The 25,223-nt window shown below is 38.2% G+C and overlaps 1 protein-coding gene across 1 annotated transcript in view; it reads right to left on the reverse strand.

Annotated features, from left to right (window-relative positions):
* Positions 1–642: 642 nt before the first annotated feature.
* LOC140482316 (protein mono-ADP-ribosyltransferase PARP14-like) overlaps positions 643–25,223 on the reverse strand; it is a 64,220-nt gene continuing 39,639 nt past the window's right edge. Inside the window, exons 10-17 of the mRNA XM_072579594.1 lie at positions 24,251–24,403; positions 22,480–22,542; positions 20,288–20,464; positions 11,548–11,754; positions 10,816–11,445; positions 9,943–10,103; positions 3,153–3,330; positions 643–2,524 (exon numbers count right to left, since the gene is read on the reverse strand). Of these exons, the coding sequence (XP_072435695.1) occupies positions 2,235–2,524; positions 3,153–3,330; positions 9,943–10,103; positions 10,816–11,445; positions 11,548–11,754; positions 20,288–20,464; positions 22,480–22,542; positions 24,251–24,403 (1,859 nt within the window). The 3' untranslated portion in view covers positions 643–2,234. The remainder of the gene's footprint in view (positions 2,525–3,152; positions 3,331–9,942; positions 10,104–10,815; positions 11,446–11,547; positions 11,755–20,287; positions 20,465–22,479; positions 22,543–24,250; positions 24,404–25,223) is intronic.

Here is a 25,223-nt window from a genome sequence, read left to right on the forward strand (position 1 = left end):
TAACATGAATATCTTGGGGCTTTTCATTGACCAACCATATAAACACAGTGCAGGTTAGAAGCTGAAAGTTCTACAGCGGATAACTCAACTTTTCACTCTTCCCTGTTTACAAGGAGTGTGATGGAATACTCGCTCCTTACTGGATGAATGCAACTTCAATAAATCTCAATAAGATCAATATCATCCAGGATAAAGTAGTTTAACAGATATCCCACGTACCACCTTGAATAATCACTTCTCTGATGCAGTGTGTACCATCCACATGACTTGCCATATCTCCTTTGACAGCACATACCAAATTCAAGAACTCCAATTAGAAAGATTAGAGCAGAAAATGCATTCAAACACCACCACCTCAAAGTTACCCTTCAAGCAATACTGCATCCCAACTTATATCATCATTCCTTCACAGCTACTGGGTCAAAATCCCAGAATTTCCTTCCTAGCAGCACTGTGGGTATCTCTACACAATGTGTACTGCAGCAGTTCTATAAGGCAGCTCACCAGCACCTTTTGAAAGGCAAGTGTGGATGGCCAACAAATGCTGGCACAGCCAGCAACCATTCCATCTAATGAACAAATAAATAAAATGACTATAAGATCAACCAAATCTCTCAATAGTTCTGTTTAGGAGATATCCAGTAGTTTTATTAATTCTGTATAATATACCTTACAAGCATGTCATAAACCTTTAATCAGAGCATTAATACAAAATGAAATAGAAAATCACATTTCTAATTTTGCATGACAATCATTAACATAAATTGCAAACAGGAAGAATGTGATATATTTGAATATTTCAAAGCAGTCACTGATAGTTAGTGAATTTGGCATCAATAGGTTTCAGAAATTCTTTCTTTTGTCAAAAATTTATTGAAATCCATTAGTTACCAAATAAAGGAGAATATTAGCAAATACTAATGGTTCTTTGCATATATTGTCTTCGCAGTTATGAAGTCCCAAACTATAGCTTTACACCAAGAGAGAAAATGGTCAAATGAGATTGAACTTTGGCCTTGTCAATTAAAGTTGAAAAGATGAGTTGCTTTTATATGATTGCAAATAGAAACACCTCAACCAATGAGTTTATTAGCTCCATGTCTTGAAGTACTCCTCTCAGACAGTGCAGTTAACCTAATTTTTAAAAATGAAAGCTGAAGTTTCCTCTACTCTAGCCCACCTGAAATATGTTCACTTTCCCTGCGTCATTTTCTATGTTTCTGATACCACCTCCAGTCTTATGTTGAGTATTCAGACAAGCCCAGATCCAGTGGGTCATCTCCACTTGAATTTCTGATGTCTGCTTCCCCATTAAGTGTTCTAATTAGGAGCATTTTCAAATAAAGTTAAACCACAGGCATACATATCAGTACTGGCCTTACCACTGCTTACTTATCCATTTTAACCCATTCACTTTCACTTTGAATGAGCAATTCCCAACCAAAGGAAGCTAACATCAGAAATGATCATGGATCTGCTCTAGTTAACTGTCAAGTGATTCACAGATGCAAGAATTATCACAATTACATCCAATATTGGTTGCAAATAAAGTTACGGGAATTCACCTGGTGATGATCTCATCAAAAATGGCAAGGACAAACATCAAATACCAGCAATTGAGCTACAGTTAGACAGCGGGCTTTCCTTTTAACTTCAATATTTTGTGAGGTTTTTCAGTAATGTTGCCCTGACATCAATGCATGGACTTGAATTATTTTGGGAAACTGCACTTTACTAAAAATACGTGGAAACATTACAGCAATTTCAAGGGGAGCTGATATAAATTTTGCTCCTGAGATTTGGAGCTCCAAAATTCAAAAAACTTATATTTCAAAAATACTATGTAAAGAATCGGTATAATCTTTATTTGCTAGAATAGAGTTATTTCTCTCAGAAGTTTATTCTTAAGTCCTATGCCAATTAGAAACTGGCTTGAAACTGTCCAAGATAATTTTGTGTTAGATACTTAAAGATAGCAAATTCAGAAATTAATCTCAATCTGATCAGGATTGGATCTCATTGTTCAGACCTGAAATAAAGTTTTCTGGTCCTGCTACCTAATAATTTCAATAGCTATTCAGAGTTATTTTCCTGAACTAAAATCTAATTTCAGGATAGCAATACTACTATATTGACTGAAAGATTAAGAAAGTTGGAACCAACTTTAGTTGAGTTATACAAATTTAAGAGAACACATATACGCCAATGTAATGGCTTTTCTATCTGAAATGATTCTATAATGTGAAGGTGATTAAGTATTCTGGATAGGCTTGAATATCATTGAAAATGATAAACATTGTTGGATTTTGCTGATTATCAACAACGCTGTCATACAAGTCTGTAGGATTTGTTGGAGACTTTGAAGGGGGAGTGACCATTCCTGACTGTCCTTGACAATAGATTCCAGTAAGTACTCGAGCGCGATACATATACTTAAATCCATTAGAATCAGTCCTTGAATACGTTTCCTGAGCAGAGTAAGTTGCACTTACAGCAAAATAGGTGCCCTTCCCGAGTGCTGTGGCTATAAAAGAAAAACAAATAATGTGCAGTCATTTTATATACCAAAAGCATCAAATGACATATCAATTTGTCTTTTTGAGAAAACTCATTTGCTTTGACCATTTTTAAATGAAACACTTTTAAGACTGTCTTCATTAAAAACGTTTTTATAAATAAAACTAAGAGGTTCGAGAAATGTGAAGCTAATTTTATTTGGATATGGTCATGCTTGCAGTGCAATCTCACATTCAGCAAGAGCAAAGACCTCCTTTAAGACCTACTGGAAAATCAAGTCAGCTGACACATTTATCATATTTACTTTAGCTCACTGATCTATTTCACAGTCTAAAAAGATCAACAACCATCCAAACATCAGACCAGTTTATTGATAACAGTCAAAATTAAGACTGAACATTTTATAAACCACTTCATCAGTAGTTCTGAGAGTTACCAGATTTAAAATGTTAACTTTGATTTCGCTTCACAGATACTGCCAGATTTGCTGAGCTTTTCCAGCAATTTGTTTCTTTTTTGTACTTCATCATTAAAATGTTTTGATAAGATTTGACATATAGTAAATACCAAATAGTGACAGTCTTTTCAGCATTTAAATTTTCCATTTTGACTATTAGGGAAATTATGTTCCTTACCATTCCTTCCTGCATAACTACGATTAAATCCATGATGGTTGATTGATTCAAGGGTGTCTTGTGATGTTCCATGAAATAGGATGTGTTCATTATTAGTGCCAGGAGGATTCTTATCATCCAGCTGTTGCTTTTTAATCATATAATTTTTCCAAAGACACAAGCTTTGCAATCTTTCGATCTGTTCAATAAAATTTCTTTGTTACATTTTATAGGCAGTTTAATTTTAAAACAAGACTCAAAGTATTAAAAAAAACACAATTGGCTTCAATAAAATAATGTATTCATTCCTGAAGTGTTAACTCATCTGCTCTCTCCTGATCTGCTGTATGCTGAATATTTTTGGCCTTACAGAGTTCCTGCATTTGAGTTTTCTTTCTAACTCTTATTACAATCATTCAGTCATGAAACTTATAGCAATATGAATCCAGCATGACTATGTTGCTGGTAATAGTACTAAAAGACTTAGTAAGTATCTGTAGTGTATTCACATACTAATACTCAATCAAGTGATAATATTATGGATGAGCTACATATTGATCTTATTCAACCACTTTTGCAGGAGGATTGAGTGGTACCTGAACTTTGTCAATTGATTTTAGATTAGATTCTCTACAGTGTGGAAACAGGCCCTTCAGCCCAACAAGTTTACACTGACCTTCCGAAGAGTAAACCACCCAGACCCATTTGCCTCTGACTAATGCACCTAATGCTATGGGCAATTTAGCATGGCCAATTCGCCTGACCTACACATCTTTGGACTGTGGGAGAGAACCAGAGCATCCAGAGGAAACCCATGCAGACATGGGAGAAAATGCAAACTCCACACAGATAGTCGCCAGAGGCTGGAATCGAAGCTGGGTCCCTGGCACTGTCAGTCAGCAGTGCTAACCACTGAGCCACCGTACTTGGAATTGGAAAATCAGCTGGCCTACAGACCTAGATTTAGTTTAGATTTTTCTTTGGTTCCATTGGAAAGGAAATTAATTATGAAGACCTCCTGAAGAGAGCGTTGATGACCTTAACTTAATGTTAAGCTGGTAAATGATTAATGCAACACAATATGGATTTCAGTAAGGCATTCTACAAGGCTCCCCATGGGAAACTGATCAGCAAGGTTCAATCTCATGGAATAAAGGGAGAACTAGCCATTTGGATACAGAACTGGCTCAAAGGTAGAAGACAGAGGGTGGTGGTCGAGGGTTGTTTTTCAGACTGGAGGCCTGTGACCAGTGGAGTGCCACAAGGATCGGTGCTGGGCCCTCTACTTTTTGTCATTTACATAAATGATTTGGATGTGAGCATGAGGGGTACAGTTAGTAAGTTGGCAGATGACACCAAAATTGGAGGTGTAGTGGACAGTGAAGAGGGATACCTCAGATTACAACAGGATCTGGACCAGATGGGCCAATGGGCTGAGAAGTGGCAGATGGAGTTTAATTCAGATAAATGCGAGGTGCTGCATTTTGGGAAAGCAAATCTTAGCAGGACTTATACACTTAATGGTAAGGTCCTAGGGAGTGTTGCTGAACAAAGAGACCTTGGAGTCGCAGGTTCATAGCTCCTGGATAGTGAAGGCGGCATTTGGTATGCTTTCCTTTATTGGTCAGAGTATTGAGTACAGGTGTTGGGAGGTCATGTTGCGGCTGTACAGGACATTGGTTAGGCCACTGTTGGAAAACTGCATGCAATTTGGTCTCCTTCCTATCAGAAAGATGTTGTGAAACTTGAAAGGGTTCAGAAAAGATTTACAAGGATGTTGCCAGGGTTGGAGGATCTGAGCTACAGGGAGAGGCTGAACAGGCTGGGGCTGTTTTCCCTGGAAAGTTGGAGGCTGAGGGGTGACCTTTTAGAGGTTTACAAAATTATGAGGGGCATGGATAGGATAAATAGACAAAGTCTTTTCCCTGGGGTCAGGGAGTCCAGAACTAGGTTTAGGGTGAGAGGGGAAAGATATAAAAAAGACCTAAGAGGCAACATTTTCACGCAGAGGGTGGTACGTGTATGGAATGAGCTGCCAGAAGATGTGGTAAGGCTGCAACATTTAAGAGGCATTTGGATGGGTATATGAATAGGATGGGTTTGGAGGGATATGGGCCGGGTACTGGCAGGTAGGACTAGATTGGGTTGGGACATCTGGTTGGCATGGATGGGTTGGACCGAAGGGTCTGTTTCCATGCTGTACATCTCTATGATTCTAAGTCACTCAACAAGCAGTAAATTGCAATCTTGACCAGTTCATGCGATGCTTTACTCATGGGCTGAGAGTCCTCAGTCAGCATCTGACATATTTTCAAAATTATCTATGAGCTATCTTGGTATTCATAGAAATTACAGTCATAGAAATTTACATAAGACCTTATCAGTCTGTAGCTCCCAGCGAGAAGGTAGAAATGGTAGAAACACATAAGGAAAAGATGCATTTGTGAGACCTGACCGTAAAGTCTCTGACATGGCCATGTAAAATCCAGAGGGTTTTCACTTACCAGAAACAGACCTGGACTAGTCATACAAGTACTGTAGCTACAAGAGTAGTTTAGAGGCTCAGAATCTAGCAGTGAGTAACTCACTTCCTGTGTACCCTAGGCCTGTCTACCATCTGCAAAGCACAAGAATGTGACAGAATACTTCCCACTTGCCTAGATGAATGGAGCTCACACAACTCTCAAGAAGCTTGACACTATCTAGGTACTAAATTCACAAACATTCACTCCCTTCACCATTGACGCTAAGCCGCAGCAATGTATACCATCTACAAGATGCACTGTACAAAGGAAACAGTTACATGGAAGTTCATCACCCGTAAGTTTCTCGTCAAGCCACTCAACTTCACTGCTCCTTCAATATTGCTCAGTCAAATTCCAGGAATTCCATCCCTAAGGGCACTGTGGGTCTACCAACATGATATGGACTGAAGCAATTCAAGAAGGCAGATCACCACCTTCTCAAGGGCAACTGGAGATGGACATCAAATGCTGCCCAGTGATTCCCACATCCCATAAATAAGTATTTTAAAATCTGTCTGTCATGGAAATCTCAACTTTGGTCACTTTAAACATCTCCATGTGTACAAATGATTCTGCTCACAATTAGCCACCATGTTTGAAATCTTTTCCATTCATTTGAACTGAAGTTGCTCTTTGGGGTAGCCACTTGATAATACATATTAAAACTAAAGATAAAAGTTGAATTGTGGTTAGGTAAACATGTTTTAAAGAATATTACCTACTGCTTTCAATAACATTAAAAAAAGGACATTTCCATAATGAAATCCATGTCTCAATTGGAATTCCAAAAGATAGTCTTACTAGAGTGGAAGTTTGGCTTTCTTTTTCCACAGATCCTGCCCAGGGTAGCCAAATTTCTGCTGGTTTTATTTCAGATCCCAAGCTTCAACTGTATTTTGCTTTTATTATATCGCCGGATCTGGCACTGGGGAATGAGGTGGGTCAAGTGTGGGAGGGTGTGCAGTTAAAGAACAATGATCATTGAATCATAAGGTTTCAATGTGAATTTGAAGAGCAAGCAGCAATCAAACACAGACTGTTTAAACTGGAAGTGGACTAACCTCCATGTGCATCCAGCTGTTGGAACAAAGATTTAACAGGATAACAATATTGGATCAATAGATGGCTTTCAAGGAGCAGAGATTTCATGTATTAATCCTAAATATATTCTAATATGGATGAAAGGCAGATGAACCAAAGCAAAGGCTTCTTAGGTAATGAATGCTTGGTCCCCTTCTGTCTGTTATTCACATAAATGGTTTGGATGAGAATTTAGAAGGCATGGATAGTAAGTTTGCAGATAATACCAAAATTGGTGGTATAGTTGACAGTGAAGAAGGTTATCTAAGATTACAAAAGGATCTTGATTAATTGGACCAATGTATTGAGGGGTAGTGGATGGAGTTTAATATAGATAAATGCAAGGTATTGCATTTTGGTAAAACAAAGGCTAGATTTCGACAGTTAATGGGAGGGCCCTGGGTAGTTCTGTCAAACAGAGACACCTAACAGTTCAGGTACCTTGTTCTTTGATAGTTGCTTTACAGGTAAATTGCTCAGGCCATTGACTATAGGAGTTGGACATGCTGGCGAAGCCATTTTTAGAGTACTGCATATAGTTCTGGTTGCCCTGCTGTAGGAACAATATTAAACTGGAGGGTTCAGAAAAGTTTTACCAGGGAATGGAGGATTTGAGTTATAAGGAGAGGCTGGATAGGCTGGCACCTTTTGCAACAGGGCATAGAAGGTTGAGCGGTGACCTTCTAGAGGTTTACAAAATCATGAAGGGCATAGATAAGGTGAATAACAAAGGTCTTTTCCCTATGACTGGTGACATTTTTAAGGTGAGAGGAGAAAGATTTAAAAAAGGGAACTGGGGGGGCAACTATTTCACAATGAGGAGAGTTTATAAGTAGAACGAACTTCTAGAGGAAATGGTAATTGCAGGTACAACTGCAACATTTAAAAGGTATTTGGACAGGTGTATGAATAGAAATGATTTACAGGGATATGGGCCAAATGCAGGCAATTGAAATTACTTTAGTTTGGGAAAAATGGTCAGAATGATTAGTTGGATCAAGAAAAGACAGAAGATGATGAAATGAGCAAAAGTCTACAATCAAACTTGCCACTTCTATGTTTTTCCAACTAGATCTATTTTTTGGGTACTATGTTTCTAGGTTTTCCATTCAAAATCTAGGTTTCTTTCACAAGACTCTGTTGTATATATGCTCATTCATTCAATCTGGAGAAAATCTATGCATTTAAATGTCAGATTTTATAACTTATTTGCATTATCCCATGCTGATCAGGATGAAATTGCATAGAATGGTTCTTTCATTGGATTTGGTGCCCAGCCCCAGTGCATGCACACGCCCAAGGAACTATTTTCAGTTTGCTTTGGAAATTAAGTTAACTCCTTGAGTCGTCATTATGTTACATTTGTGTGGGTTTTTTTCACAAGATGTAAAAACATGGTGGTATCTTTTAGTTGTTCACAGGACATTATTTTGAAAAACAATTTGGATTACTTCATAATATTATGAACAAGTCATATAATTTAACCATGTAAATAGGATAAATATCTCGGGATAGCCCAAGTTAAAACTATCTATATTTCTCTATTTCTTACTAAAATCACTGTCGAGGTTTTTGCCAAAACATATATTGTAGACAATGTTGCCACTATATGTCAGGTGAATTCTTCATAGGTAAACCAGAATAAAATGATATGTTGAAAGGACAAGTGATGGGGAAAATAAGACTGTGAAAGAGAAAATATGAGAATAGACTGCCGTTAACAATAAAAAGGAACTCCAAAGGCTTCTCGCATATAAATAACAAGTAGGTACAAAGAGATGCAGTGAGTACCATTAGGTTTAAAGAGATTGTACGTATGTATAGTACAGGACAATAATAGAATAACAATAACATTGAATATTGGAGCAGGAGTAAACCATTTAGCCACAAACATCTTCTGCCTTTTTAGATTATGACTAGTCATCTACCTCAATGCCATTTTCCTGTGCTATCCCCATATTCCTCATATCAGCATTTACTAAGGAAGCAGATGCTGACTAAACATTCAAAAAAAGGTCAAGGTAATGGAAAAGATGAAACTTGGTAGGAAATGTGTGGGAAAAGTCTTGTTATGCTTAGAGTAGATAAGTTGTCTGATCCAGGAAGCTTGCTATTCCAGAATACTTAAGAAAATTGGACTGGAGATACTGAATGAGCTTGTCACTCTTTTCCATTCTTGCCTCGGTAGGAGGTGGTTCCAAGAAATGAATAGTGGCAATTATGACATCCTTATTCAAACAAGGATCCCTAATAGTCACAAGCTAGTCATTTTGATTGCAGTGATGGGTGAGGTTTCATAAACAATAATGAGATAAGGAATCAACGGCCACTTGGAAATGTTTAAGTTAATTAAGGATAGGCAACATAGAGAAGTAAACATTCATTTCGTGTGTCTATTGGTTAGGTACCAGGTATAGTAGCTCTCACTGCAACTGCCAGTGCATGTGTGGTTTCTTCCATTACAAACGTCATTGTTGTGAGCTCATCTATTGTGACAGTACTGCTTTAGGCCTGCACTCCCTCTGCCAAACCTTCTGCCCCTTGTCCTCTACCTTTTCCAGAGCTCAAGCAGCCCATGCCAGGAAGAGAAAGGAAACCTTCAGGGAAATTAAATGTACACGTCAATATGGGGTAACGGGACTGATTGGACAGCAAACATGAAATCACTTTAAGGGCCAAATGTACCTTCTATACTATCATGACTATACCATCACCATTCCTTAAAGAAGGAAATCGACCATCTTTATGTAGACTGACCACACATGACTCCAGACACACAACTTTTACGTGCAATTAGAGATGGGCAATAAATGCTGCCCTCACTAGTGATGCTGACATCCACTGAAAGAATTTTTTTAAAGTTGTTGGTTTCTTTTTGGGAAGGATTTTAGATGGTAGCTTCCAAATTCCATTATGTTTATTCACTGCTCAAATCCCATCCAAAACATCTCTAATTCAGAAGAATATCCCTTCATTTCTTTGGCAACGTATGCCCAGCAATTATTTTTATGCCAATTTTTTACGATACACATGACAAGATAGGGCCCCATAAGTTAATACTGATAGTTGAGAGAAAAAAGAAAGTTAATGCTTCATGATTTGCAGCTTCAAAACAATCATATATTAATTGAAAGTTTGTTCACTTTCACATATTGTTGCCCAAATGCCATGAAAGAGGATTACATTATCAACAAATATTAAAATACCTTCACAATCTTAATCGGTCTTCTTAATCCCAGGTTCTCTGACTTTGTTACTGATTTCACGACTTCCTGAAATTCTTGGGATTGTTGTTGTAACTGCACAGATTTGTATTGTGATTTTTGCATGTTATCCCAATGGTGTGGAATGTTGTCTGTTTTCAATCCTGTAGATAAATCGAATGAATCACATAGTTTATCATCATTTATATCATTTTATCATCTTTTTTAGCCTCAAGAATTGGCTGTCAATGCTCGGATATTTATTCCAGACTTAAGCATCCAATGTTATTATTAACTTCTACCATGTTAGTTATAAGACAAGTCAAATACTTACAGTTTTTGGATTAAAAGGAATGATGATTTAATTATATAAGCATTTGAGGAATAATTTTGTTCTTGTACACTACAAACATGAAGTATGACATCTTCTGATTGCAAAGTAATTGGACATATTAATTGAATCTCCAAGAACATCAATTCTTTTCACTTTCCCTTCTGGACAAATTTAAATGTTTGCAAAGCATTTAAAAAATGACTGAATACAATGTCCTAACATCTCCAAGTCAGAAAATACCTCATTGCATCAGCTAAATTATTTTTGTTCACCACACAAATCATATGGAACTCTTGATATTGCTTTTTAATTTATATTTATGATGCAACCATGGAGTTTTGTACTATGGACCTAATATGCACTTGAAATCGAATTAAGATTGGCTAAGGTGATTTTATATAGGTTTCTTTTCTGGCATGCCATTGCTCGTAAGGCAAAATGAGTGAACTGATCTACAGCAACACCCACTCATCTTTTGTAGAAAATATATCTAAATGAATAACTATGAACAGTATTTGTTTTATCAAAACAAAAAGATTTACCTTCTGTTTTCAAAACCCTTTTTAATTTAATTACATTTTCTTTATTGTCAACTGCAGTATTTTTACTTAAATCCACCTTCCAATGTTTGGCTTGCCAATCAATGTCGAGTTGAGTTTTGTCTTCATTGAATGCCTTTTCCAGATTGAGGTTGACAGCCTTGTCAAAAGGCACGAACTGTGCGCCTTGTTCAAAGGACCATTCTACTAAATTGTTGAGAAGTTCTTCATCTCTTCTTCTGAATTCACTTTCTCTCAGATTATTAATCATTTCTTGAATTTTCGAATAAGCAGATGAAACATCCTTAGCGGTGCCAGAAACAATGGCCTCAGCTCCAGATGGTTTCAATTTCAACTCTATTTTGATTTCCAGTTTCTTCTGGAGTGCTGTTAGTTCTTCTTCTTCTTTTTTGGAGAACTGAAATAAGTAATCACTGCTAATGACTTTCTCATCATGATCTGAAAAAATTAACTGTTCTACCCAGGATTTTGCCTTTTCTACAATTTGCTCATTTGCTCCACAGATTTCAAACGGAACAGGATCTATCTGATCTTTGAATACAATATAGTCTTCAGTAAAGTGTTGTTTCTTCTCTTTACTTTGATCAGGCCAAAAAATTCCTGCAACTGCATCTAGGAGTGCCAGAAATATTACATTTTAGAACAAGGCAGTTCTTATAGAATAAAACACAAGCAGAAGAAGAAAAATCTTTAACAAATTGTTCTGAGACTTACTTTTTGCTTTATTCCAAAAAGATTCTGATTCTGTCAGATTAGACCTATCATGTTTTTGCAGACGGTTCTGAAATTCACTGAACATTTGTGGTTGAAAAATAACAATGCGAATCTTCCGCAAATAAGTTGAAGATTTTCTGCTTACAAAATCAACAACCGAATCAATCATTGCATTGGCAACTTGGGAAGGGTTTACTCGTCCTTGTCCTATGTATTGGAGCAAAGAAAAATTTAAAATTTGTATGCACGATTTGGCCTTCTAGTCATCATGAAAATAATTATTTTGTTGAGAAGTCAATTTCTTTCATCCCTTTCCATGCCTAAAGTTAGTTGTTTACTTAACGGTCAAGTCCCAGATTTTTAAATTTTTAATGCAAATTCTTTCTTCTTAAAAGGATTTCAATTCACAACCCATGATATCATATAAAAATCTCTGTTACATGTATTCATGTATCAAGAATAACATTGTTATGCATTGTGCCAAACAACTAAAAGATACCAATTATAAAAGATGTACTTCAGCTCTGATTATCTTCTTGTCCCTTTTCATAGATGTTACTTTAACTTCTTTTAACATTTCTCAGGACAATGCCTTGACCAATCAGAGTCAATATTTAAACAAAGCTTGGCAGTTAACTGTCAATCATTGTAACTGCATTAACTGCATTCTCCATGTCAACCTCAACCAGAGTCCACTTGCCAACCAGTCAACACTCCTCTCTTATTCAGTATAAACATTGCTTATTCTGTGTTTTGATTTTTTGTTTTGCAAGTTGTCCTGATGACTTGGAATTAATGGAAATACAACAGAGACCAAGCCTTTCAAGCAGGCAGTCATTATTGGTAATTATGGGTGAGTGCTTTTAAAAGCAGCTTGAACATATAAAATCATGGAAATAACACTGGAATTGCAAAGGGTGTAGATGGTTATGAAAATACTTGAACCTTAGAGAGAGAGAGAGAGAGAGAGAGAGAGAGAGAGAGAGAGAGAGAGGAGAAAGCAAAGAGACAGTATTTAAGTGCCTGGAACTTGAGAGCTGTAAAGTAAAACAAAGAGGTAATGGAAAGAGAAAGAGGAAAAAAGAATACTGGCTTAAAGAGTTGTGGGTTAAAAAAAGAAGCCTCAGATGTAGAGGAAAGTTCTAATGAGGAAAATCCTAGTCATAATCTAAATCCAGTAAGGAATTCTTTTTTATATGCCGAACCAAAGTTCAAAGGAAAAGTACGTGGGCTCAATCTTTATGTTAATTTAAAAAGGTACTGAAATAAATGAAACGGCTGGAGAAAAACTGGACATGGTGCATGCAAAGCAGGTTGAAAGGTTAAACAGTTCTACATATACATCTCTGTCAGCGGAGATTACTATGGATTTTGATGCTGCAAGAAAGCTTACTCTAAGCACATACGACTTAGTTCCTGAGGCATACAGGCAAAAGATTTAAAACTCAAATTAACAGCCCACGTAAACCTACCTTAAATTTGAAAGAATAAAGCAAAGTTACTTTGACTGGTTGATATGGTCATTTGGAGTGAATACCACATGTGAAGCTCTTATTGAAATCATTCTCTTGGAATAATCTAAAAGCTCACTACCTTTCTCAATTAGAACCCTTGTTAAAGACCAGAAGGTAGCCACTGTGAGTCAGATGGTGGGAATAGCTGACAATTATTAGGATTAGATTAGATTACTTACAGTGTGGAAACAGGCACTTCGGCCCATCAAGTCCACACCGCCCCGCCGAAGCGCAATCCACCCATACCCCTACATCTACCCCTTACCTAACACTACGGGCAATTTAGCATGGCCAATCCACCTGACCTGCACATCTTTGGACTGTGGGAGGAAACCCACACAGACACGGGGAGGACGTGCAAACTCCACACAGTCAGTCGCCTGAGGCGGGAATCGAACCCGGGTCTCTGGCGCTGTGAGGCAGCAGTGCTAACCACTGTGCCACCGTGCCGCCCAGATTATGAACTGATCCATAAAGGTACACCATTTTCCAATTACCCTCATAAACCCAGAAGGGATAGAGGGTGGTAGAGGGTGGTCAATAAAAAGCACAAGCAATGTGCACAATTCAGCACAGTGAGATGAAGGCCAAGTGAGACTATACTATTGGAATTACTGAGATTAGGAGAAATTTCTTCATCTAAAGAATGGTGATCTTGTGAATTTCACATGAATAGGAAGGATTTCGGTGGATATGGGCCACATGCTGGAAAATGGGACAAAATCAGGTTAGGATATCTAGTCGGCATGGACAAGTTAGACTGAATTGTCTGTTTCCATACCGAAAACACTATGACTCTATGAGTGGCTTGCTAGGCCAGGTTAGGATGGCAGATTTCCTTCCCTGAAGGATATTAGTGAGCCAGACAGACTTTTGATGGTCATCAGTAGATTCTTTATTCTAGATTCTTCATTATTAAATTCAACTTCCACCATCTGCACTAACAGGATTTGATTCTGGATGCCAAGAACATCAGCTGACTTTTGTATTAAAAGCCAAGCAATACTACCACTGGGCAATCACCTCTGCATGTCAGAAGCTCACAAAGAGAAAACTAAGTGGGGGTGTTGGTCTGAGTGGGATGCTTTTTGGAAGGTCTGTATGGACTCAATGCGACAGATAGACTCCCTGCAATGTGGAAGCAGGCTATGATTCTCAGAAGTTGTAAGTACTACTGCCTTTATCGGAGTGAACTGAAAGGTGACCCTGATCAATAGTTTCAGAAAATCAACCAAGAAACCTGCAATTTTGCCTGTGGAACAGTGGACTGTACAAACGACTGAAGGTTATTTTCTTTTATTTATCCTTTTACTTTGTTTGTTGTCTTCTTGTTTTTTTTTAAACACAGAGCAATTAGATAACTTGTTGTTTAAGGTTATTCTACTAAAGTTACTATATTGTTAGTATGTTGCTAAATCCTTTGTTTAAGCTACAAACCAGTGTCCAGAATTAGTTAGTCATTTGCAAAGTCTGGAATTGGTTATTCAAAAGTCTATGTAGGAACTATTGAGGTCACTTTTCAGGGCCTTTGAGAGTTTAATTTTACTGTGTTGCAAATACAGAGGTAGAAAGACCGATTTGGTACAGCTATCTATCCCCATGTCATAACACATTGACATTTCAAAAGGAATGAGTCATGGTGTCTCAATGTTAGGAGGGATAGAATCAGAACACATTGAATTGGAAGACATAGATTTTAATTGGATGAAGGTAAGAAACAAAAAGGGGAAGAAGCAATCTTTAGGCCCAAACAGGAGCTATTCAATGGGACAGAGAATAAATCAGATTATGAGGGCATGTTCAAAAAAGGCAATGCATTAATCATAACTGAATTTCATCTTCAAGTGGATTGGGAAAGTCTGGGAGAGGTAGCCATGATGAAAAAATTAAAATGTGTATTCACAACAGTTTCCTAAAACAATATGATGGGAATTCAGTTAGGCTATTTTGAGTCTGGTGATGTGCAATGAGGCAGGTTTACTAAAAGATCTCCATGTAAAAGAACCCCTTGGAAATAGTGACTGTGACATGGTAGAATTTAACATTCTATTTAAAAGGGAAAAACTTGAGTTAGAAACAACTGTGCTAAATTTAAAGATAATTATAAATGATAGAGGGCCAAGCTGGTTAGAATGGATAGGGAAAGACATTTAACAACAAAGGTGACTTGAGGAAAAAAAAAGGCAGATCCTTTAAGAAAATATTTCATGGCTCACCTCAAAGATATTTCACAATAAGAAGGGATTCTAGGAAGTGGATAAGTCAACAGCCAGGGTTAACCAAGGAAGTGAAGTATAGCATAAAATTGCGAGAAAAAAAACCACACATTGTCAGTAAACTAGAGGAATTGTAAAAACCAACAAAAGGTGACCAAAAGAAAAGGGGAGCAGAGAACCATTGAGGGTAAATTTGTAAGTCATATTATGACTGATAGCAAAAGTGTTTTTTCAATATAAAAAGAAAGGCCAAAGTTAGCTTAGGCTGTGGAAATAAAATGGAGAACCATAAAGTGGGAAAGGGATTGAAAGAAATGCTTTGCATTTGTGTTCATGGTGGAAGACACTAATAGCATTTTAAAATTCCTAAATAATCAAGGGGAAAAAGGTGGAGAGGAAATAAATTGAACAACTATTGTGAAAGGAAAGAAATATTAGGGAAATAATGGGACTAAAAACTTAAGTCCCCTGGTGCTGATGGGATGCATAAGAAGAAGATAAAGAGACAATGGATGCACTAGTACTAATCTTACACGAATTCTGGAAAAATTCCCTATGATTGGAAAACTGTCAATGTACCATCTTTATTTGAAAACAAAAGTAAACAAAACAGTTAACTAAAGGCTAGTTAGCTTAATGTTTGTTATTGAGAGAATGTTGGAGTCTATTAAAAAGGATGTATTAGTGCAGCATTTAGAAATGCATAATATGATCAAAAAGAAAAAACATGGCTTCTTGAAGAGAAGGCTACATTAGGCTATTTAATAAGAGGCCACATTGTTAGAGGTAATATATTAGCATGGATAGAGGATTGGCTGAGATTTGGAATAAGGGGGAAAGGATATCCGGATGGCAAGCTGTTACTAGTGGAGCATCACAAGGATCAGTGCTCATAAATATTTACAATATTAATTAATGACTTGGATGAGGAAAGTGAATGTGATACAGCTCTGTTTGCAAATGACACAAAAATAGGTAGGAAGGCAAGTTTTGAGGATGACTCAAAAAGTCTGTAGTGGGACACAGACTGGTAAAGTAAGTGGGTAAAAGCTTAGCTGATGGAAAATAATGTAGATTATAGATAATAAATGTGAGATATGCATTTTTGCAGGAAGAATAGATGAGCTGAATATTCCTAAAATGGAGGACTGCAGAAAGCTACAGAACAGAGGGATTTGGCTGTCCTCAAGCATACATCACAAAAAGCTAGCATACCAATTTATCACACAACACCGGGTTATAGTCCAACAGGTTTAATTGGAAGCACACTAGCTTTCGGAGCGTCGCTCCTTCATCAGGTGATAGTGGAGGGCTAAATCCTAACACACAGAACTTATAGCAAAAATTTACAGTGTGATGTAACTGAAATTATACATTGAAAAATTGATTGTCTGTTGGCCTTTCATCTGTTAGAATACAGTGATAGTTTCACTTCTTTCATGTGTAAATCACAAAACCTTTTTTTTATAAAAAGTTGCATTCTCAGGTTAGCTGTTAACAATGGTGATAGCTAGACAATATGTTGAAGGTGCTGGCCCCCTCTGTTCTCTGTCTGTGCCATGATGTTTAGATTGATTCTAATCTAAAAAGTGAGATACCAGAGTTCTACATAAATTCATGCAGCTTTTGAGCAAAGTACAATGTAACTCTGCAAGTATAAATTCACCCCACAAAATATATGTGTGCATGTGGGTCTTTGTCTGTCTGGGTTGGGGGTTAGGAGTGTGAGAAAGTGTGTGTGTGTGTGTGTGTGTGTGTGTGTGTGTGTGTGAGTGTGTGAGGGTGTAAGGGTGTAAGGGTGTGTGTGCGCGTCTGTGTATATGGCTACGACAATGGATGAATGGGCACCGCACAACAATCAACAGTCAGGAGGGTTCCCTCCCAGTTGGGGAACACTTCCGTGGTCCAGGACATGTTACCTCGGACCTTCGGGTGACCATGCTCCAAGGTGGACTTCGGGACAGGCAGCAGAGGAAAGTGGCCGAGCAGAGGCTGATAGCTAAGTTCGATACCCATAGGGAGGGCCTCAACTGGGACCTTGGGTTCATGTCACATTACAGGTGATCACCATTGCACTACACATACACAGGCACTCCTACATACACACACACACACACACACACACACACACTCACACATGCACCCCCTCACAGACTTAAGACACTCTACACTCACTACACACACACGCATAAGCTTTCTCACACTCACAACCCCCAACCCAGACAGACAGACACACAGACAGACAAAGACCCACATGCACACATATATTTTGTGGGGTGAATTTGTACTTGCAGGGTTACATTGTACTTTGCTCAAAAACTGCATGCCTTCATATAGAACTCTGGTATCTCACTTTTTAGATTAGAATCAATCTAAACATCATGGCATAGACAGAGAACACAGGGGGCCAACACCTTCAACATATTGTCTAGCTATCACCATTGTTAACAGCTAACCTGAGAATGCAACCTTTTAAAAAAAGGTTTTGTGATTTACACATGAAAGAAGTGAAACTATCACGGTATTCTAACAGATGAAAGACTTAACAGACAATCAATTTTTCAATGTATAATTTCAGTTACATCACACTGTAAATTTTTGCTATAAATTCTGTGTGTTAGGATTGAGCCTCCACTATCACCTGATGAAGGAGCGATGCTCCAAAAGCTAGTGTGCTTCTAATTAATCTGGTTGGACTATAACCTGGTGTTGTGTGATTTTTAACTTTGTACACCCTAGTCTAACACCAGCATCTCCAAATCATTTCAACAGGTAATAGGGAAGACAAGTAGAATGATGTGCTTTATTGCAAAGGTAGTTGGGTAAGAAATAAGGAAGTTTTGCTAAAAATCATGCAAGACACTAGTGACACCACAGATGGAATATTGCAAATGCTTTTCAGTTTCTTATAGAAGGATAGATATAATGGACTGAGGCAATCTGGAGAAGATTCTTTAGGCTGATTTTAGTTATTGAGGTACTGTTTAGGAGGAGGAGGAGAAGTTGAGTGGATTGGAATTGTACATATGGGAGTTTAGATTAATAAAAGGTGAATTTATTGAAATATACCAGATTTTTAGGAGAGGTTAGATGGGGAGAGGTTGTTTCCCATTGTAGAAGAGTCTTGGACCTGACAGCATACCCTCAGGTTAGGAGGTCACATATTTAAAACAGAGCTGAGGAGGATTTTAATCTCTCAGATGGATATAAATCTACAGAATTCTTTGCGCAGGGTGTTGTAGAGTATGGGTCATTAAGTATGCTCAAGGCTGAGAAAAATAGATCATTAATCAGTGAGGGAATCAAGGGTTCAGGGGAAAAAGCAAGAACCTGGAATTGGAGATTATCAGATTAGGGGAGAAAGTGAGGACTGCAGATGCTGGAGATCAGAGCTGAAAATGTGTTGCTGGAAAAGCGCAGCAGATCAGACAGCATCCAAGGAACAGGAGAATCGACATTTCGGACATCAGCCCTTCTTCAGGAATGAGGACTTAAGAGTTTGGGAGTGAGTTTGAAGAAGGGCTTATGCCCGAAACGTCGATTCTCCTGCTCCTTTGATGCTGCCTGACCCGCTGCACTTTTCCAGCAACACATTTTTCAGCTCTGATCTCCAGCATCTGCAGTCCTCACTTTCTCCTAGTGAGTTTGAATAGACAATTCAAAGGAAAATGCCACACATCAAATTGTAGCTTTAACCACAAATTTGAAACTAAAGGTAAACACTGTTTAGAGAGGTGAATTAAGTAGATGAGAGATATAGACTATTTTTGTCAAAAGGAACGGTAACTCCTTTTTCTTCAAAAGAGAAAGCTCAATCCAAAGATTTTAAACAAAAAGAACCTGAATGTTACATTAACTGCCCATATTTCTTGAAGACTCACAGGAACATGCAAACTCTGTTTCGAAAACTCTGCAGGCAACAATGAAATAATAGGCAGACAAGCATGTTACAAGTGGACCATTTCAAACAGGAGATGAACTGTTAGCATTCATACTTTTACAAGGTAGATCTCTGAAAAAAAGATTCACCAATTCCTATACTTTAATTGAAAGTGATATAGTGACTTATCTGGTCATAGGAAGGCAAATTGGTTATGGTATATAGACTTGCCATAGCTATATTGTCACAGGGAGGGAAATAAGAAAGAGGAAGTAGGTCAGGTGGTAAGAGTAGTAGAGGCCAAAAGAGAAAGCAAGAGTGAGGTAGACAATTATGGAATAATTGAATCCCTACAGTATTGAAGCAGGCCATTTAGGCACATCAGGTCCACTCCAACTCTCAACACCCCTACCCCATCCTGTAACCCTGCATTTCAATAGCTAATCCACCTAATTTACACATCCTTGGACACTGTGGGCAATTTAGCATAGCCAAACAACTTTATCTGCACATCTTTGGACTTGTGAGGAAACCAGAGAACCCAGAGGAAATCCACATATATACGGGGAGAATGCGCAGACTCCACACAGACAGACAGTCACCTGAGGCTGGAATCGAACTCAGGTCCCTGACACTATGAGGCAGCAGTGCTAACCACTGAGCCACCATGCCACCCTGAACTTCTCTGCCATTTCACTGTTTTCCATAATGATCTCACACCAGGTTCATTTCCTAAGGGGCCAATGCTCACTCTGACCTCTCTTTCTTTTTAAAATTAAAAAAAAACTTGTCAACACACAGCTCCAACAATTCGTTCAGTACCATTTCCTTGGTGTTTGTGATTTTATTGAATTCCCTCTCTTCCATTTCCTGATTATCAATTATTTTTGGGATGTTATTTGTATCCACTATACTAAAGTCTGTTGCAAAATTATTTCCTTAACAAACTCATGTCTTTCATCTCATATACTGAGTCATAACATTTAATCAAATTAAATATACAACTTGCACATGCCAGTTCGTCCAACCTTAATTGGGGTAATAACTATTTTTTTGGATATTTTTGTTCTTCTTTGCTCTTCAAAATAAAACAGAGAGTCAACAAATAAATGAATGAATAAAATTCAAACCTGTTCCGAGTGCAGGGAAAGCAACTGAGGAAAATTTCTCATCTTCACACTTCTGAAGAATTGTACCAATAAAAGCTCGTATTTGATTTGGGTCTGTTTGTCCAACCATGTGAATTATCTTTTTACATGCTAAGTTTCCTGCATTTGTTGTTATTATTCCATTATTTGGCTGGATGCCTTGAAGTAAATAGAGAATTACCTCAACAATATTTTTGAAATTTCATTGTAATATGGAAACAATGGAGAAAGTAACAGTTCTGAAATGTTTACTATACATAAAATTTTAACTGTTTTTTATGGTACATTTATTATTTTCTGTTGCACTGTTCATACTTAGTCCAGGACACAGCCAGGGATTGGCCACTTAGCTGGGAACCTAACAGAGATTAGGGGATTACAAAATCAAAACAAAAAGCAAAGGGTTGGATGAAATGTTAATTGTAAAATGTAAAACATGTAAAATGAAGATGTAGCACGATGTGAGGCCCCGAGTTGAACCAAGGACAGAGTGGGCCTAGTTTCTTGTTCTTGTGCCACTGCAAGCAGAAATGCTTGGGACCTGAAGCGGGTGACAACAGCAGATTTAATTCATCAAGAAAATATACAACTACAATGAGCGTTCATCAGGTTCAGGAAGGGAGCAGCCTTAATTCGAATTCTGGGGCACACAGTTTGCAATGCATTCTTGCATTTATGCACTGCCACCTGCTGTATTTAGGTTAGATGACAGTGATCATGTGACAGTTGTGGAAACTCCACAAGCTCAAATATTGTACCAGTAATGTTTAAAAAAAAGTCATGGTCCAAATAGAAATGTTATTACTTTTAAATAGTTTGGAACATCAAAGAAAGTGTAAGAATAGATTTGGTGACTTACGGAACTTAAAAAATTACAAACTTTAACTTTGGTACTCCGCTCTCGGATTAGTGACAATGAGGTTAGACAGGCTTCAGATTGGTTCCAAAGGGCCTGTACTACGCTGTAATGTTCTATGTTTCTATGTTCTAAGTATAGGATTGGCTAACAAAATCAAGATGAGTAATCATGAATTACTTGGTAGTCCCTTGTATGGACTGGGAGGCAGAAATACTCTTAAAATGGATTCAGAAACCATTGGCAGGAACCTAAATTTCTTCCCAATGTTATCAAGTATTTTGAGAAGCAGGTACAGTAGCATTACAGCTACCCACTAACTGGAGGAGGAATCAAACAGTTCATTAAGTGGACCAATTAGCAGTCACAATGCTCTCTTCTCCATTGCAGACATTTTACTGTGATATGTATGAGATGCTGTGAGTAGAGAAACCACCAGGTATATCAAAGCAGCCTCACAGAGAATTCCCAAGAGATTGAAGTGGGGTTCTTCCTTAATGACCCTGTCTTAGTCTATGTAAGGATCTTCCCCAGAAGTAATAGCACAAGACGGCAGTTTCACCATTCCAATCGCTTGAGCCTACCAGCCTGGTACAGGCACTCTGGAAGAAATTCTTCTGCAAGAATTCTGCTTACAGATCCAATAGTGGCCTTCCCTATGAATAGTGCAAATAAGCTATTGAGCAGTTGACCTTTAATTTGACCAGAAACGCTGAGAAATGGGCCATTGTCCTTAATTGAATGGCAGCCCTGGTGTGATTATTTAATTTTCTGCTGCTTGTAAAAATCCACCTTGGTAATATTCAAGGGAAAATAGAGGAAATTTCAGGTATTTAGAGAACATGTGAACAGGGGTCCAGAGAAAATGTGGAAGGGGTCCAAAGACCTAGGCACATGAGGAAAAATCTTGAAAATGGGTATCACTGGTATGCTTTAGGAATGACCACCAAGCAGATTATGAAGTAGAAGGGGTAATGTTATTGAGATCAACAGCTTAGAAGCATTCTGAGAACCACAGCTTAGTGATATTGTTGAATAAGATCTAGGAGCTTTGCAAGGAGTACAGTTGAAAGGAATTTGATTCAAACTACTCTCAGCATCTTTTAAGAAATCTGGCATTACACATACATCCAAAATTTCTTTGCATGCCACACTGCTCAATAGTTCTCCTGATTCTGTCTTACTGCAGTGCTTGATGATTTGTTTAAAATCTATGTTTTAGTACAGAAATTTGTTAACCAGGAATAATTGCAAGTGTAAATTGCATTATTTAGCGCAAGTTATAAGGCAACAAAATATATCTCTACAGTAACTATACCAAGGACTTTGCATTCATCTTCTACAGTTTGACCCGCAGCATCTAGTATCGCCTTGGAAACACCTGAAATTTAAGTGAAAATGAAGGAATTAATTTATAGCAGCATAAAATAATCTGTTATGTTATAAATGATCACTAAGTCAACCATGGAATAATCATCCAAGTAATCAAAGTTTTACTTCCAACGCCTTCCGCAAAGACCGTTCCCTCTGTGACTACCTGGTCAGGTCCACACCCCCCTACAACCCACCCTCCCATCCTGGCACTTGCCCCTGCCACCGCAGGAACTGTAAAACCTGCGCCCACACCTCCTCCCTCACCTCTATCCAAGGCCCTAAAGGAGCCTTCCACATCCATCAAAGTTTTATTTGCACATCCACTAATATCATTTATCGTATCCGTTGCTCCCGATGCGGTCTCCTCTACATTGGGGAAACTGGGCGCCTCCTAGCAGAGCGCTTTAGGGAACATCTCCAGGACACCCACACCAATCAACCACACCGCCCCATGGCCCAACATTTCAACTCCCCCTCCCACTCTGCTGAGGACATGGAGGTCCTGGGCCTCCTTCACCGCTGCTCCCTCACCAGACGCCTGGAAGAAGAACACCTCATCTTCTGCGTCGGAACACTTAACCCCAGGGCATCAATGTGGACTTCAACAGTTTCCTCATTTTCCCTTCCCCCACCTCACCCTAGTTCTAAACTTCCAGCTCAGCACTGTCCCCATGACTTGTCCGGACTTGTCCTACCTGCCTATCTCCTTTTCCACCTATCCACTCCACCTTCTCCTCCCTGACCTATCACCTTCATCCCCTCCCCCACTCACCCATTGTACTCTATGCTACTTTCTCCCCACCCCCACCCTCCTCTAGCTTATCTCTCCACGCTTCAGGCTCACTGCCTTTATTCCTGATGAAGGGCTTTTGCCCGAAACGTCGATTTCGAAGCTCCTTGGATGCTGCCTGAACTGCTGTGCTCTTCCAGTACCACTAATCCAGAACATGGAATAATCATATCCACTCAAATTTGTGGCATGTGAATAAGGCAAGAAATAGCAAAGCTCTTCAATCAGAGTGGCGTCTTAAGTGAGAAACACAGAGCTCAACCACAAAGAATAAAACGAGAATATAGGTCAAGTCACCAGAGTCCCCGAGGATCATAGGGCTGGTTTCTGATTAGGGAGAGACGACTGGTGGAGGTTTAACCTGATTTCCATCTGCAGAAAATGCAATGTGGATTCAAAATATTGATGGATTCATTGTGACAAAATTGACAAAAATATTAGCATTTAAAAACATTATTGCTGATAATGTTTTTTCTGAATTTGTGCAACCTCACACTTGTAAAACTATATTCTTGGGATAGATAGGTTATTCAGTATTAATCATCATTTATTAGGCCATTAAAATCTCACTTACTTTTGAATGCATGAGCATTTTTTTACCTTTCTTTCATATTCAGTGAATGGATTAGTACCCCTACCTCATGCCAACAAACCAAATTCATTGTCAAGTTGGTCAGGGAGAACTGTAAGAGTCCATCTTCTGCAGAAGCAACTTGCTCCAGCAGCAAAACCTGAATTTGTGCGATGTGGCCACTAGACTCCTATGACAACAATGAGTGCTAAATTCCCTACCATTAATATTATAATAAAGTCCAAGTCATTCTCAGCTGTGTTGTATTTTCATGTGCAAAATCTGGACAGGAGTTAAAGATGAATAATTATATTTTGCATCTTTAAAAAAACTTTTGAACACTGTACATTATACCTGCTCTCAGAGTGAAATTACTGTTTGTTGAGTTGACAATGACATCAGTTTTCTCAGAAGTTATGTCTCCTGTTACAACTTCCATTGAAATCGGTCCTACTTGAACTTCAACATGATTTGATGCATGTGAGGAAACTGTTCCAAACACATTCCCTGTGAAGTGTGACAATCAATAAAAGCACAATGTTAATGACACATTATTCCTTCTATTTAATGAGAGAAGGATCTGCTAAAAGAAACTGCATGCATGAGTTTGTATTAATATAAGGACTAATTACATGTGAAATATGTAACAATAAACACAGACTCAGAGATGGAAGATATTAAGAGTCAATGACTAATCTAATAGTCATAAATGTCAATGCTCAGACATGTTATCACAGCATTATTAAAATGCAGGAGGCTACCAATCGGCCCATCAAGTCCATTCTAGCCCTTAGAACAATTTAATTTATGAGCAAACTCTTGCCTGTTTCTGTAACCCTGCAAAATGTTCCTATTTAAATAACCCTCTAATACCCTATTCAATGGGACATTTCAAGGCAATGCATTCCAGACCCTCACAACAGACTATGTGAAAAAGTTATTTCTCTCCTCACTTTTGCTTCTTTTGCAAAACAATTAGTTCTTGATTCTTTTACAGACTTCACTCTATCATTTATGTCTGGACACCTCATGATTTTGTGTCAATTTTCTCCTCAGCATTCTCCTTTCCAAGGAAAGTACTCCCAACTTTTACCACCCTTCTTCATAACTGAAGTTTTTCATTCTTCCGTACACTCACTGATTCAATCACATCCTTCCTAAAGTGTGGAGTCCAGAACTCTGTACAATATTCCTGTTGAGGTCTAATGAGCTGTATAACATTTATCATGACCTTTTTCCTCCTATACTTGTTGCCTCAAATACTGAAGCCCAGAATGCTGAATGCTTTATTAGTAGGTCTCACTGCCATCTTTATTAACTTAAAATA

Source organism: Chiloscyllium punctatum, chromosome 10, assembly GCF_047496795.1.
Source record: "Chiloscyllium punctatum isolate Juve2018m chromosome 10, sChiPun1.3, whole genome shotgun sequence".
NCBI classification, from domain to species: domain Eukaryota; kingdom Metazoa; phylum Chordata; class Chondrichthyes; order Orectolobiformes; family Hemiscylliidae; genus Chiloscyllium; species Chiloscyllium punctatum.